General features: G+C 44.6%; 1 protein-coding gene across 4 annotated transcripts in view; it reads right to left on the bottom strand.

The window, feature by feature from the left end:
• The window catches only part of ralgapa2 (Ral GTPase activating protein catalytic subunit alpha 2), a 145,582-nt gene that overhangs the window by 68,289 nt on the left and 62,934 nt on the right, over positions 1-14,359 (bottom strand). For all 4 annotated transcript variants that reach the window (XM_046366669.1, XM_046366670.1, XM_046366671.1 and 1 more), the window contains 8 exons: positions 10,333-10,526; positions 10,104-10,202; positions 9,785-9,940; positions 1,840-1,968; positions 1,421-1,549; positions 1,170-1,228; positions 824-932; positions 9-119 (listed from right to left, as the gene is read on the bottom strand). In XM_046366669.1, the coding sequence (XP_046222625.1) occupies positions 9-119; positions 824-932; positions 1,170-1,228; positions 1,421-1,549; positions 1,840-1,968; positions 9,785-9,940; positions 10,104-10,202; positions 10,333-10,526 (986 nt within the window). The remainder of the gene's footprint in view (positions 1-8; positions 120-823; positions 933-1,169; positions 1,229-1,420; positions 1,550-1,839; positions 1,969-9,784; positions 9,941-10,103; positions 10,203-10,332; positions 10,527-14,359) is intronic.

Below are 14,359 nucleotides of genomic sequence, written 5' to 3'. Positions count from 1 at the left end.
TAACCTGCCTCAATGATTTTCTTTGGGAGAGAGCGCTCTAGCCTCTGGAGGTGTTCCCAGTGAGAGATGAGGAGCTGGAACAGGTCACAGGCTACCTGAGCCACAGCTTTGTTCCCAAACTGACCAGAGAAGGGACAGGAGAACAAGATATCCAGGTTAAAAACTCCGGGAAGTCGTAGGATGTTTAGTTGTACAAAACTAGGATGGGGACCATCTGGCACAACAGAAAAACGTATGAAAATGTCTTGGTTCTGCAATGACCTTTCTTTCAAATTACAGTTCATTAATGGACTGACTGGCAGACAGCTGAACATAGTGATTTGGAATTCAGGGCACAGAAATGGAACTTCCGGTTTTCTGGCTGAGTGCCTCTTGACATATAACAAGGGTAGACAATGCAGAAATGGCCCAACACAAAAAGAGACCGTGAGAGTTTAGCACCTGCTTTTAGAAAAGCAGCCCTCCCTCGCCCCGCCCCCCCCCCCCCCCCCCAACATCTCCTTTATTTTGGGCCAGCTGAGTGTGTGTCAAGTTGGGTTGGGAAGTGATTACTGCGCCATTAGAGAGAAGGACTGCAATAGTAGTAAACTAGAGGGGAGATGTGGTTTCTTAAATTGGCCTGCATCCACTGAGCGAGTGGCCTGGAAATTACGCCCACAGCCCTCGAGCTCTTTCCCCCCCCAATAAAACAGAAAGCACTGGTTCCCTCTGCATGTAACCACCGATAAACAGGGGAGCAGAGGTCTTCAAAAAAAATATATGTTTCAGTCACACCACAGAGCATGTTGTCACTCACAGGCGCTGACGCATAAAACACACTGACCTTTAGTGTTACGCCCAGAACATTGATGGCATCTTCGACCTGGTGGTGAATATTCTGCTGCATCAGCTCCTCACATACCCACAGGCCCAGACTACATACAGCTATACACCTAGAACACACAGCAGACCAGTGAGAATACTGATATACGCTATGGGACCATTTACTCACTTTCTGGTGTTGTATCTCTGTTCAATTTCACTACCTCACCATACTTCTTTCTTGAATTAAACAAATATTTTATTTCAATACACTACTTATTTGAAATATGAACCATAATCCACTCGATACAAAATCAGTCCCATTGCTTTCCAAACCACCTTTATTCTGCACCTCTAACCCTCCATACCTGGCCGCTTCATAGGGTTCAGTCCGTGCCGTCTTCAGTAAGATGTTGACCAGATAGTCCTGAAGGGAGAGGGCAGAGAGAAGACATGATAATGATCAATCCACTTCACATACCATCCAAACATTCCATATTATCCCTCAAAGTACACATTTTGTAACTACAGGGAACTGCTATACATTTTTTTTTTTTTATGGGTTTGCTGTCTGAGTATTTACTAAAAGGTCAAAAGGAGATGGAAGAACTCTGAATACCTTGATGTCCTCGTTCCCGACGACGATGTCATCAGTTCCGGGAACGGTCTGCAGTAGTGGAATCTGCAGGTAAAGGTTGGGAAAACAGACCAGCGACCCAAGGACGGTCTGTGCTTCTATCCTCGGAGCCTTTCAGAGGAAAATAAAAGACTTCCATCATCATGGCTACAGAACATGAAACATTATGCTTCCTGGAAATTCATCCAAGAGCGGCTGCCTTATGGCCTTGTGTTGAATTCAACACACTCCAAGCTGAACTTCAGAATGATGTTCAGTGCAATATGTTTCATGACCGTAAAATGTTATTACATCAAATATTGCATTTTAATATTTACATTAGCCAACGGATATAATTCAGTTGTAGCTATTACAATGTAAGACTTGTCATATTGTGTGTGTGTGTGTGTAGACCTGCGTACCTCGGAGGAGTCGTTGCTGAGGACGCGTGCTGCAGCGGTGATGAAGTCTCCCACCAGCATGGTGAAGCCAGGCAGGCCCAGGAAGAAGAAGCGCGGGGAAAAGGAACGGATCACTGTGTTCAGAACGTCCTGGGAGGGATCACACACACACATACCACACAGGTGGTTATGGTCAATGGATTGATTGGTTGAATGATCAGTAAAACCACACCTGTTTTGTAAGCAGGTTGCATGTATTTCTGAGTGTATTTGTGGGAATGGACAGGCACTGAGCTCTGGAAAGGAATGGTAGCATAGTAGTCCTTCCAAAATTAGCATAAACATGACAACAGTGCACTCAGGAGTGCACCTAATTTCACAGTCCATCTTATACAAAAATATTTAAAAAATGAGTGGGAACGAGGTGGAGGAGGAAAAGAGAGTGGGAACGAGGTGGAGGAGGAAAAGAGAGTGGGAACGAGGTGGAGGAGGAAAAGAGAGTGGGAACGAGGTGGAGGAGGAAAAGAGAGTGGGAACGAGGTGGAGGAGGAAAAGAGAGTGGGAACGAGGTGGAGGAGGAAAAGAGAGTGGGAACGAGGTGGAGGAGGAAAAGAGAGTGGGAACGAGGTGGAGGAGGAAAAGAGAGTGGGAACGAGGTGTAGGAGGAAAAGAGAGTGGGAACGAGGTGTAGGAGGAAAAGAGAGTGGAACGAGGTGTAGGAGGAAAAGAGAGTGGAACGAGGTGTAGGAGGAAAAGAGAGTGGAACGAGGTGTAGGAGGAAAAGAGAGTGGAACGAGGTGTAGGAGGAAAAGAGAGTGGAACGAGGTGTAGGAGGAAAAGAGAGTGGAACGAGGTGTAGGAGGAAAAGAGAGTGGAACGAGGTGTAGGAGGAAAAGAGAGTGGAACGAGGTGTAGGAGGAAAAGAGAGTGGGAACGAGGTGTAGGAGGAAAAGAGAGTGGGAACGAGGTGTAGGAGGAAAAGAGAGTGGGAACGAGGTGGAGGAGGAAAAGAGAGTGGGAACGAGGTGGAGGAGGAAAAGAGAGTGGAACGAGGTGGAGGAGGAAAAGAGAGTGGGAACGAGGTGGAGGAGGAAAAGAGAGTGGGAACGAGGTGTAGGAGGAAAAGAGAGTGGAACGAGGTGTAGGAGGAAAAGAGAGTGGAACGAGATGTAGGAGGAAAAGAGAGTGGAACGAGGTGTAGGAGGAAAAGAGAGTGGAACGAGGTGTAGGAGGAAAAGAGAGTGGAACGAGGTGTAGGAGGAAAAGAGAGTGGAACGAGGTGTAGGAGGAAAAGAGAGTGGAACGAGGTGTAGGAGGAAAAGAGAGTGGAACGAGGTGTAGGAGGAAAAGAGAGTGGAACGAGGTGTAGGAGGAAAAGAGAGTGGAACGAGGTGTAGGAGGAAAAGAGAGTGGAACGAGGTGTAGGAGGAAAAGAGAGTGGGAACGAGGTGTAGGAGGAAAAGAGAGTGGGAACGAGGTGTAGGAGGAAAAGAGAGTGGGAACGAGGTGTAGGAGGAAAAGAGAGTGGGAACGAGGTGGAGGAGGAAAAGAGAGTGGGAACGAGGTGGAGGAGGAAAAGAGAGTGGGAACGAGGTGGAGGAGGAAAAGAGAGTGGGAACGAGGTGGAGGAGGAAAAGAGAGTGGGAACGAGGTGGAGGAGGAAAAGAGAGTGGGAACGAGGTGGAGGAGGAAAAGAGAGTGGGAACGAGGTGGAGGAGGAAAAGAGAGGGGAACGAGGTGGAGGAGGAAAAGAGAGGGGAACGAGGTGGAGGAGGAAAAGAGAGTGGGAACGAGGTGGAGGAGGAAAAGAGAGGGGAACGAGGTGGAGGAGGAAAAGAGAGGGGAATGGGAGAAAGAGGCAGCAGCAGATGGGTTGATAACAGCACAAAGGGGGGAGAATGGTGGAACAAAAGACCTGCAACTTTCCACACACACGTAATTAAAGCCAGGGATAAGGTATTGTTCAGGTACACAGTGCGCTCTCTGTGCCAGATGGGTGCTGACATTAAAGAGGGATTTCTCTATACGTGGGCAGATAGTACAGCTCCATAATAACAATGGTCGACGACCATCTTATTACCCCGATGTCAAAGTACAGCCATGTTGCCTTAAATGTCAGGAGTGAACTGAAATTCTTTATGAGATAAGAATGGAAAGGCCTACATAAGGGGAGACTTGTAGGCCCGCTTATCTTTTTTAAGCCAGTTTGTGTGTGTGTGTGCGCACAGACAAAATCCAGGCCCGGGAACACCTGCCTTCTGGGTAGCTGTAAATGTGTGTAAATCAGGTCGTTCAAACAGTGGCCGTGTCTCCCCGAGTCCTAAACCCCAGTACACCTCAACAAACACCCGGCACACTCTGCACACCTCCACCCCCACTCTGCCCCTCCCAACCCACCCACCCGCTACATTAATCACCTCAAATGAAGCCTTTGTAAACACAGAGCAGGGGGAACAAAGGAGGAATATAAAAACAAGCAGGCAATAAGGAACAAGTCAAAACATACACAGTGCCGGCAGAAGACAGAAATTGGTTTGGAGCATTAGGGCTTGGAGGCCCATTTTACCGTCATTTCTGACGTAATTGACCTCTGAAAGGCGTAATGTGGTGAACAGTTGTGGTAATTAGCTGCCAACAAACTGTCGGCTGATTGCCTGAAATGAGCATTTTAAGGCAAGCGACAAACCTACAAAGCATTTCCATTGTGCATGTAAGTAGAGGGAGCTTGGTTGTGAAATGAATGTGTGGTAGTAGAGATGGGAATTGGTCCTGTGTGGTGGGGCTGAGGGTTGGCAGTGGGATTGGCCTGTTCTGCTCTTCTCAACAAAAGGTGCATTAACACTACCCCGACAGGAGGCTTCGTAAAACCCTTTCATTCCACCGTGTTTGAAGGCACACAGGAAATGAGCCTCAGTCTTTCCAGTGCCTTTAGAAAGTATTGACACCCCTGGACTTTTTCCACTTTGTTGCATCACAGACTGAATTAAAAATCTATTACATTTAGATTTTTTTTTGTCAGACAATACCTCATAATGCCAAAGTGGAATTCTGTTTTTACAAATTAATACAAATTTTCCGCTGAAATGTCTTGAGTCGATAAGTATTCAACCCGCTCGTTGAATACTTAAAAAAATAATTTTTGGATATAACAGGTGCAATGCGCAGAAATCGCTAAAATTCAAATAGTTTGCCAAATTGGAGTTTGTGACTAAACAAGCAAGCAGTGTAGAGAATCACTGTACCATCGAAACTACTGGGAAATATCTTTCCAATAACCAAAAATAATGTAATGTAATCAGCTGTTTGAAGCTGATGTGCAAAAACAAAACTTAAAAGAACAGGAAGCATGGAAATAGAGCAAACAGATCTACCGCTTCTTAGACTTGCTGTCAATGAGAATGATCGATCTATACCTCACATTTTTTTGTTGTTGTTACTTTTACCCCTTTTTTGCCCCAATTTTGTGGAATCCAATTGGTAGTTTTTTATTTATTTATTTTTTATTTTACCTTTATTTAACTAGGCAAGTCAGTTAAGAACAAATTCTTATTTTCAATGACGGCCTAGGAACAGTGGGTTAACTGCCTGTTCAGGGGTAGAACGACAGATTTGTACCCTGTCAGCTCGGGGGTTTGAACTTGCAACCTTACGGTTACTAGTCCAACGCTCTAACCACTAGGCTACCGTGCCGCCCCGGCTACCGTGCCGTTACAGTGTTCTCATCGCTGCAACTCCAGTAAAATCAACATTCACCATCTGGTGTGGCCACCAGCTGCATTAAGTACTGCAGTGCATCTCCCCCTCCAGTGACGGTGGGTTTGTGCCCATAGGCGACATTGTTGCCGGTGATGTCTGGTGAGGACCTGCCTCACAAAAGGCCTACAAGCCTTCAGTCCAGCCTCTCTCAGCCTATTGCGGACAGTCTGAGCACTGATGGAGGGATTGTGCGTTCCTGGTGTAACTCGGGCAGTTGTTGCCATCCTGTACCTGTACCGCAGGTGTGATGTTCGGATGTACCAATCCTGTGCAGGTGTTGTTACATGTGGTCTGCCACTGTGAGGACGATCAGCTGTACGTTCTGTATCCCTGTAGCGCTGTCTTAGGCGTCTCACAGTACTGACATTGCAATTTATTGCCCTGGCCACATCTGCAGTCCTCATGTCTCCTTGCAGCATGCCTAAGGCATGTTCATGCAGATGAGCAGGAACCCTGGGTATCCTCATTTGGTTTTTTTCAGAGTCAGTAGAAAGGCCTCTTTAGTGTCCTACGTTTTCATAACAGTGACCTTAATTGCCTACTGTCTGTAAGCTGTTAGTGTCTTAACGACTGTTCCACAGGTGCATGTTCATTGTTTATCGTTCATTGAACAAGGATGGGAAACAGTGTTTAAACCCTTTACAATGAAGATCTGTAAAGTTATTTGGATTTTTACAAATTATCTTTGAAAGACAGGGTCCTAAAAAAGGGACGTTTCTTCTCTTCCTGAGTTTAGTTACTCCACAATACTAACCTAAATTAGAGTGAAAAGAAGGAAGACTGCACAGAATAAAAATACACCAAAACATGCATCTTGTTTGCAACAAGGCACTAAAGTAATACTGCAAAAATGTGGCAAAGCAAATGAGTACCACTCTCCATATTTTCAAGCATAGTGGTGGCTTCATCATGTTATGGATAGGCTTGTAGTCGTTAAAAACTGGGCATTTTCAGGATTTTAAAAAAGGGAATGGAGCTAAGCTCAGGCAAAATCCTAGAGGAAAACCTGGTTCGGTCTGCTTTCTAACAGACACTGGGAGATAGGTTAGATTAATTCAGCAGTAACCTAAACTAAAACACAAGACCAAATCTACAATGGAGTTGGTTAACAAGAAGATAGTGAATGTTCCTGAATGGAACTTACAGTTTGTACTTAAATCTGTTTCAAAATCTATGGCAAGACTTGAAAATGGTTTGACAGAGCTTGAACAATTTAGAGAATAATTAAAAATGGGCAAATGTTGCAGAATCCAGGTGTGGAAAGCTCTCAGAAAGACTTGCAGCTGTAATTGCTGCCAAAGATGCTTCTACAAAGTACTGACTCAGGGGTGCAAATACTTAGGTAAATGAAATAATTCGGAATTTCATTTTCAATAAATTTTCTATAAAAAATATATACAGTATATTTTGCCATGATGGGGTATTGTGTGTAGATGGGTGAGAAAAAAATACTTAAACTTTTCAATTCAGGCTGTAAGAACAAAATGCGGAATAAGTCAAAGGGTATGAATAGTTTCTGAAACTACTGTACTAGAGTTTATTTTATTTGAATATGTTTTACAAATGTTCACATTTGTATTCCACTTTGACTGTTTTTTCCCCGTCAATGATCTACACAAAATACTGTCACAATTGTAATCACACTTTGTAAAAAGAAAAAGAAAATAAAAATGTGGAAAAAGTCAAGGGGTGTGAATACTTTTTAAAGGCTCTGTACAAATGAAATATTTCACAATTTACTGGTCATTATTGTATGAGACTGAAATCATAGCATGACTAAGTTCTGATGACAGCAAGTGTGTGTGTAGAAGAGGGGTTTCCCAGTCCAGGCTAATAGATAGACCCCTCCTGTTAATCTGTCAAGGTGTAGAGGTCCTTTTCAAAGGTTTCATCATCAACTAAGCCACTGAGGTTTTCAACAGCAAAAGAACTCAACCGTCACATTTCCCCCTCCCTCTCCCCAGACCTCCGTTCCACAGATGAAACAATCCCTGTTCTCTTCACTGATAAGTGGAGTTGTGCATAGGGAGAGCAGGTGTGAGAGAGATGTTTACTGAGTGGCTCAGACCCAGCAAACAAAACACACAGTCCATAGAAGGCCCATTTTGATGCACAAAAAAGAAAAACAACCCTTCACATTAGGCTGATATACATACAGCACTCTTAGAGTTAGACAATAGATTACTACCATTGGCCCAAGGCCTTGCCCATTGTCTCGTGGCCATGCCACTGCAGGCTCAGTGGACGGAGACAGAGAGATACCATACCATTGACCTTGGCAGCCAGAGGGTGTACACTCCTTCACAGCCCCGCCTTTTCAGTGAAAAACGTTGCCATGTTATATTTGCAAACGTGCAGTGCTTTAAAAAGTACCAGACAGCCCATTAAAAACAAAGAAATGTGGACAAATATGTGGGGAGCGTAGGAGTGGGACAGAGTAGACTAAAGAGAGAAGAACATTAGATTTGGAGGGATACTGTAAGGGATGGTGGATAGAGCGGATAGAACAGGGGTCAAACGTACAAGATACACAGGAAGGGTCCAATCTGGTGGTTGGGAGGGGGGCAAACTCAATGCATTTTAAAATGACTAAAACCAAATCAAAACTGTGTAGCGATAATGGACCTATATTTATACCGTTTCTTGGCTTTGTCCAGCTCACTAATGATCATACAAATTAAGCTAGACAGTTGGGGATGACAGGGAGTATCGACAATTCCAAAAACGACGGATAGAGGACTATCTTCAGCAAATTGTGACGACAAGGAAATAAACAAAATTAGTTTAACATCCCTAGGATAGAGGGAGGGGGATGGAGTAAGAGGCACGTTCTTATGTAAAGCAGGCGTGCGGCTGGGCTGTCCCTCCATTGTGTGACATTAGGACTCTTTCTCTGGCCAATTTGAGCACGCTCCATCGCCCAGCCAACTCAACACTGGCGGCCCAGGCCCCATATTATATTTAGGCACAACAAAAGCTGGAAAGGAGAATGCCACGCTGTCCCTCTGCACCGGCCCCCTCATTTCTCCACAGCGCGTTCCCCAGGACCCCCCTCTCCTCCACAGCCCCCCCCCCCCGGTCTTCTTCAGCCCCAGCCAACGTGTCACTCCAACGGAGTGCAACAGACGTCAACCCTTAATTAATCACGTATACACGGCAGGAGCTCAAACATTATTTAACGACATGGAAAACATTCTAATAAGCTTGTCGCTCTGCCAAAGCGCAATATAAACCCGTGGGCAGAGCATACACGCACAAAACAAACTAATTTATTCACAGTTCCCCCCCCTTTCCTCATCAATCTCTTTCTCTCTCCCTTGCCTGTCTTTGTTTTTTTTTGTGTGTGTGTGTGTGTGTGTGTGTGTGTGTGTGTGTGTGTGTGTGTGGGGGGGGGGGGGGGGGGCTCTTTTATCCCCACTCAGTAGGCTGGACTGGACCTCCGCCAAATGTGAAGAGTAGCCAGCCAGCTAGGCAGGGAGTGGCTAGCTAGAGGAGGACCATGCTGAATTGAGACGAGACAACATGCCAAAACAGTGTGCCATCACAATCACCACCGGTTGGCTGTCCTCCCAAAGAGACCGAGAGAGAGGTCTAGAGAGAGTAGAGGACTAGAGAACACTTAACTCCACTGATCTGAACCCAGGTGAGCCTTACCTACACGCAATATAATGCTTCACCAGCATCATCAACCATCTTCACATTTACCTCAGCCAGTCCAGATTAAGTTAGAACGGTAAAGGTTAGGTATACACAATGTCATCATCAGCAGGACATATGTCAACACATGACAACAAACATGTGCTATGTACCGGCAACCGAGCATCTCATCATTCTCCTCCTCTATCTAGAGGACCATGGAACAAAACCTAAGATGCCTTTGATGATAGCCCCATCTAGTGGTTATGAGTGCAAGTATAGCCACAATGCAACAGATCCCAGCTGTACAGTTTATTGGCAGGTGGCTGCAAGAGCAGTCCCATTCTCTTGTGTTTGACAGTGGCTCCTTCTTCTGGCCTTTGTTACTGGAATCTACATCAAGAAAAGCACATGAACACAGGAGAATGACAGCACAGTTTAGGTGCTATCAGAGTTAGAGGCAATGTTTCAAATACTGTGGCTCTTCGTCAGGCTTCCTCTTGGCCTTACCTGTCTCACATGAACCCCTCCTACTGGCTAGTTAAAGCATGCCTAGGATAAAACGGAAAATTACCTGGTCCACGCTGGTGAAGCCCTTGTGCATGACGTGGTAGAGATGGACCAGGAAGTCACTGTTGGGAAGCACGTCCTGGTTCCTGGTCATCATCTCACAGATTAGTTTATAGGCCTGCAGCTTACCAGCCTTGAACTCTGCAGGCAGCATGGTGGCCTGGGGGAAAAGGAGAGGAGGACAGAGGGAGAGAACGGGAGTGAAGGAGAGAGGCAGAAGGGAGAAAGACCAGGTCACACGGTTATAGTCACATGCATGTCTTTGATAGTTCTTAGTTAGGTGATGCATGTAGAGACAGTGGACCTCTGAACCGCTGAGTCACCTTGAAGAGCCAGGAGGCCAGCATTCTGAGAGGAGGGATGAAGACAGGCCGGGGAGGAGTTGACTGGTTATCCACACTGATGCCCAGGTTGTCCCGGATCTGCAATTAGGGCACTACTGCATTAGCCAGACTGAAAATCTACAGAACAAAATATTGACTGAGACAAATTTACTGTACATGACATGTCATCCGGGCTGATAAGAGTGTTTGAAGGCTGGGCAGTGCTTACCTTAGCCAGTTTGTGCCAGAGGTCGTAGAGGTAACTGAACATCTTGGCGTGGATCCTGGGGCAGCGGATGCTGTTGACGTCCCCCAGGATACCCAGAATCCTTCTCCAGAGCACAAAGGCGGAGTCAGCGTGCCAGCCGGTCAGGCTCCCGCCTGCGATGATGCTGACATCATCAGTCAGACACTCACGGCTGTCTGCAAGATCAGATAGAGCAGAGAGAGAACTCTGATTTACTACTGTATAAACTCTAGGGTATAACACTAGAACTCTGATTTACTACTGTATAAACTCTAGGGCAGGGGTCCCCAAACTTTTTCCTGTGAGGGCCACATAACTTTTCCCTTCTCTGATGGGGGGCCGGTGTCAGTTTGTAACAGAAAAAGTGTGACGATCGTAGGGGAGCTTAAAAAATGTATTGTTTTCCAGAAAGCCACACATAACCAAATAACCCTTTCCAGGTTCTTTACAGAAAAAAGTCAGGAAACAAATAATAACACTATTAATGAAATAAATAATAACTAAATAACCCTCTCTGAGTTCTTCACAGAAAAAACAGGAAATAAATAATAACTAAATAACTCTCTCTGGGTTCTTCATAGAAAAAAAAGCCATGGAACATTAACTTTCTGTCATGCCATGCACAATCTTAACAGATAAAAGTTCAGCTCAGTTGTCAGAGCAGAATCTCTCTGACACATATGAGCAGTCTCTTAAAGTTCTTGTGTTCCTTCCTTATAATCCTTTTGTAGGTTCCAGTAGGCTTGTAGACACCGCTGTTTGCAGCTCTCGCTCATCAACTTCCCTGTGAAAACCACAAAAGAAGCAGGTTGAGAAACTGAACTAAGTGATACAGCACCTACACAGCACAATACATTTCACTACCAGTATGGTTGTAAAGATGGATTTTATCCCAGTAGATTTTATTATGATTATATTTGTTTATGCTCAGAATGACTCATTCAAGTCAGAAAAGTGAGCTTACCTATGTATGTTCATCAGTGTGAACTGTGGGCCTGCATCTGGCTGGTGAGAAGTTGAATATCAGGTTCCATTCTAGTTACAGCCAGTCTCAAGCACTGATGCAAATGTTCATCTGTCAATCTTGATCTCATCGGGGTTTTCAGCAGTTTCATGCGAGAAAAGGTTTTCTCGCAGATATACGTGCTGCCAAAAACTGTGGACATTTTCATTGCGTGTTTTTTGATGTTTGGATATGTGTCGTTTGGGAGGGCGGCATAGAAGTCAATGAGACTGTTGGGCTTGAATGCGTCTTTCAGAACATCACAGTTCTGTAACTCAGCCAACTCAAACTGATATGAAGGCTGGGCTTCATCAAAGTCGGCAACAAAGGGGTTCTGAAAAAGACTGATTTCTTTTGCATGAACATGTAGTTCACTGAATCGCACACCGAACTCCGCCTTCAGCATTTCCAGTGCTTCCACGCACTTTTCAGCTGGGAACGGGACCGCTGGGTTCTCTGTCGACAGGTTTTGGGTAGCAGGAAGATGGACGAAGTTGCGCTTTTTCACTTGTTCCAAAAGCAGCGCTAATTTCACCTCAAATGCTTTTATGTGTGAATACATGTCGCAAATGAGTTTCCCCTCGCCTTGTAGCTGCAAGTTAAGGCTGTTAAGTATTTCTGTCACGTCTGTTAAAAATGCGAGGTGCCATTATTATTTCCATTCTGGGTCGATCAGCTCTGGGACCGTTTTGTCTTTTAAATGAAGAAATGCGTTAATTTCGGGTAGCAGCTCGTAAAAACGCCTCAAAACTCTGCCCCAGCTCAGCCATCGGACCTCTGTGTAGTACAGCACATCTCCGTGCGTAGACTCCAGTTCAGACAGGAATTCTAGGAACTGCCTGTGTTTAAGTCCCTTTGCTCTGATGAAGTTTATGCACGACACCACAACCTTCATTACAGAATCCCACGTCAACACTTTGCAGCACAGTGCTTGCTGGTGAATTAGGCAGTGGACTCGTAGCGGGGCGGTGAGACCCATTTTTTTTCCAACTCCCGGTTCATGCGTCCTATTAGACCGCGAGTTTCGCCCACCATGCTAGGAGCCCCGTCAGCCGTGATGCTAGCTAGCTTTGACCAGTCCAGGTCCAACTTCTCCATGGTTTGGCACACTTTGTCAAAAATATCCTCTCCCGTTGTAGTCCCTTTGAGACTTTGGAGGGCTGCCAGCTCCTCGCATATCTCAAAGTTTGCGCTAACTCCACGAATAAAAATGAGCAGTTGCGCTGTGTCTTGCACGTCCGTGCTCTCATCCAGTGCTAATGAAAAAAAGTCAAATTCTTTCGTCTTCTGCTGCAGTTGGGCATATACATTACTCCCGATTTCTTCAACGCGTCTGGTGATTGTACTCGCCGACAGAATTAAGGCATTAAATGCATCTTTCTTCTCGGGACACACCTCCTCCGCGACAGCATCCATACATTTCTTAACAAACTCTCCGTCAGTGAAAGGCTTACCGCTTCTTGCTATCAGTTTAGCAACCCGAAAGCTGGCCCGAACGGATGCCTGGTTCAGCTGAGCTTGGCGTACAAATGTATTCTGCTGAGATAGTAGTCCACTTTTTAGCTTTGAGAGTTTGTCTGCTCGTATTTGGCCTTGCAAGCTATCGTACTTGTCTTTGTGACGGGATTCATAGTGTCGGCGAAGATTGTATTCTTTGAATACCGCCACCGTCTCTTGACAGATGAGACAAACGGCCTTTTCTTTGCATTGAACAAAAAAATAATAGTTTGTCCACTGCAGGTTAAATACTCTGCATTCTGAATCAATTTTTCTCTTACCTAACCTTTTCGCCATTATTCCGTTCTCTCTTTGACAGGGCCGGGCCTAGGATTTTTTTTCTGGAGGCCAAATAGGAAAATAATTCGATAGCGTCTCTGGTATTGTTCAGAGGGCCGGGCCAAATGTGCTGACGGGCCGTACCCGGCCCGCGGGCCGTAGTTTGGTGACCACTGCTCTAGGGTATAACACTAGAACTCTGATTTACCACTGTATAAACTCTAGGGTATAACACTAGAACTCTGATTTACCACTGTATAAACTCTAGGGTATAACACTAGAACTCTGATTTACTACTGTATAAACTCTAGGGTATAACACTAGAACTCTGATTTACTACTGTATAAACTCTAGGGTATAACACTAGAACTCTGATTTACTACTGTATAAACTCTAGGGTATAACACTAGAACTCTGATTTACTACTGTATAAACTCTAGGGTATAACACTAGAACTCTGATTTACCACTGTATAAACTCTAGGGTATAACACTAGAACTCTGATTTACTACTGTATAAACTCTAGGGTATAACACTAGAACTCTGATTTACTACTGTATAAACTCTAGGGTATAACACTAGAACTCTGATTTACTACTGTATAAACTCTAGGGTATAACACTAGAACTCTGATTTACTACTGTATAAACTCTAGGGTATAACACTAGAACTCTGATTTACTACTGTATAAACTCTAGGGTATAACACTAGAACTCTGATTTACCACTGTATAAACTCTAGGGTATAACACTAGAACTCTGATTTACCACTGTATAAACTCTAGGGTATAACACTAGAACTCTGATTTACTACTGTATAAACTCTAGGGTATAACACTAGAACTCTGATTTACTACTGTATAAACTCTAGGGTATAACACTAGAACTGATTTACTACTGTATAAACTCTAGGGTATAACACTAGAACTCTGATTTACTACTGTATAAACTCTAGGGTATAATACTAGAACTCTGATTTACCACTGTATAAACTCTAGGGTATAACACTAGAACTCTGATTTACCACTGTATAAACTCTAGGGTATAACACTAGAACTCTGATTTACTACTGTATAAACTCTAGGGTATAACACTAGAACTCTGATTTACCACTGTATAAACTCTAGGGTATAACACTAGAACTCTGATTTACCACTGTATAAACTCTAGGGTATAACACTAGAACTCTGATTTACTACTGTATAAACTCTAGGGTATAACACTAGAACTC

The sequence above is a fragment of the Oncorhynchus gorbuscha genome, linkage group LG10 (genome assembly GCF_021184085.1).
Source record: "Oncorhynchus gorbuscha isolate QuinsamMale2020 ecotype Even-year linkage group LG10, OgorEven_v1.0, whole genome shotgun sequence".
NCBI classification, from domain to species: domain Eukaryota; kingdom Metazoa; phylum Chordata; class Actinopteri; order Salmoniformes; family Salmonidae; genus Oncorhynchus; species Oncorhynchus gorbuscha.
This window is presented reverse-complemented; position numbering and strand designations above follow the sequence as displayed.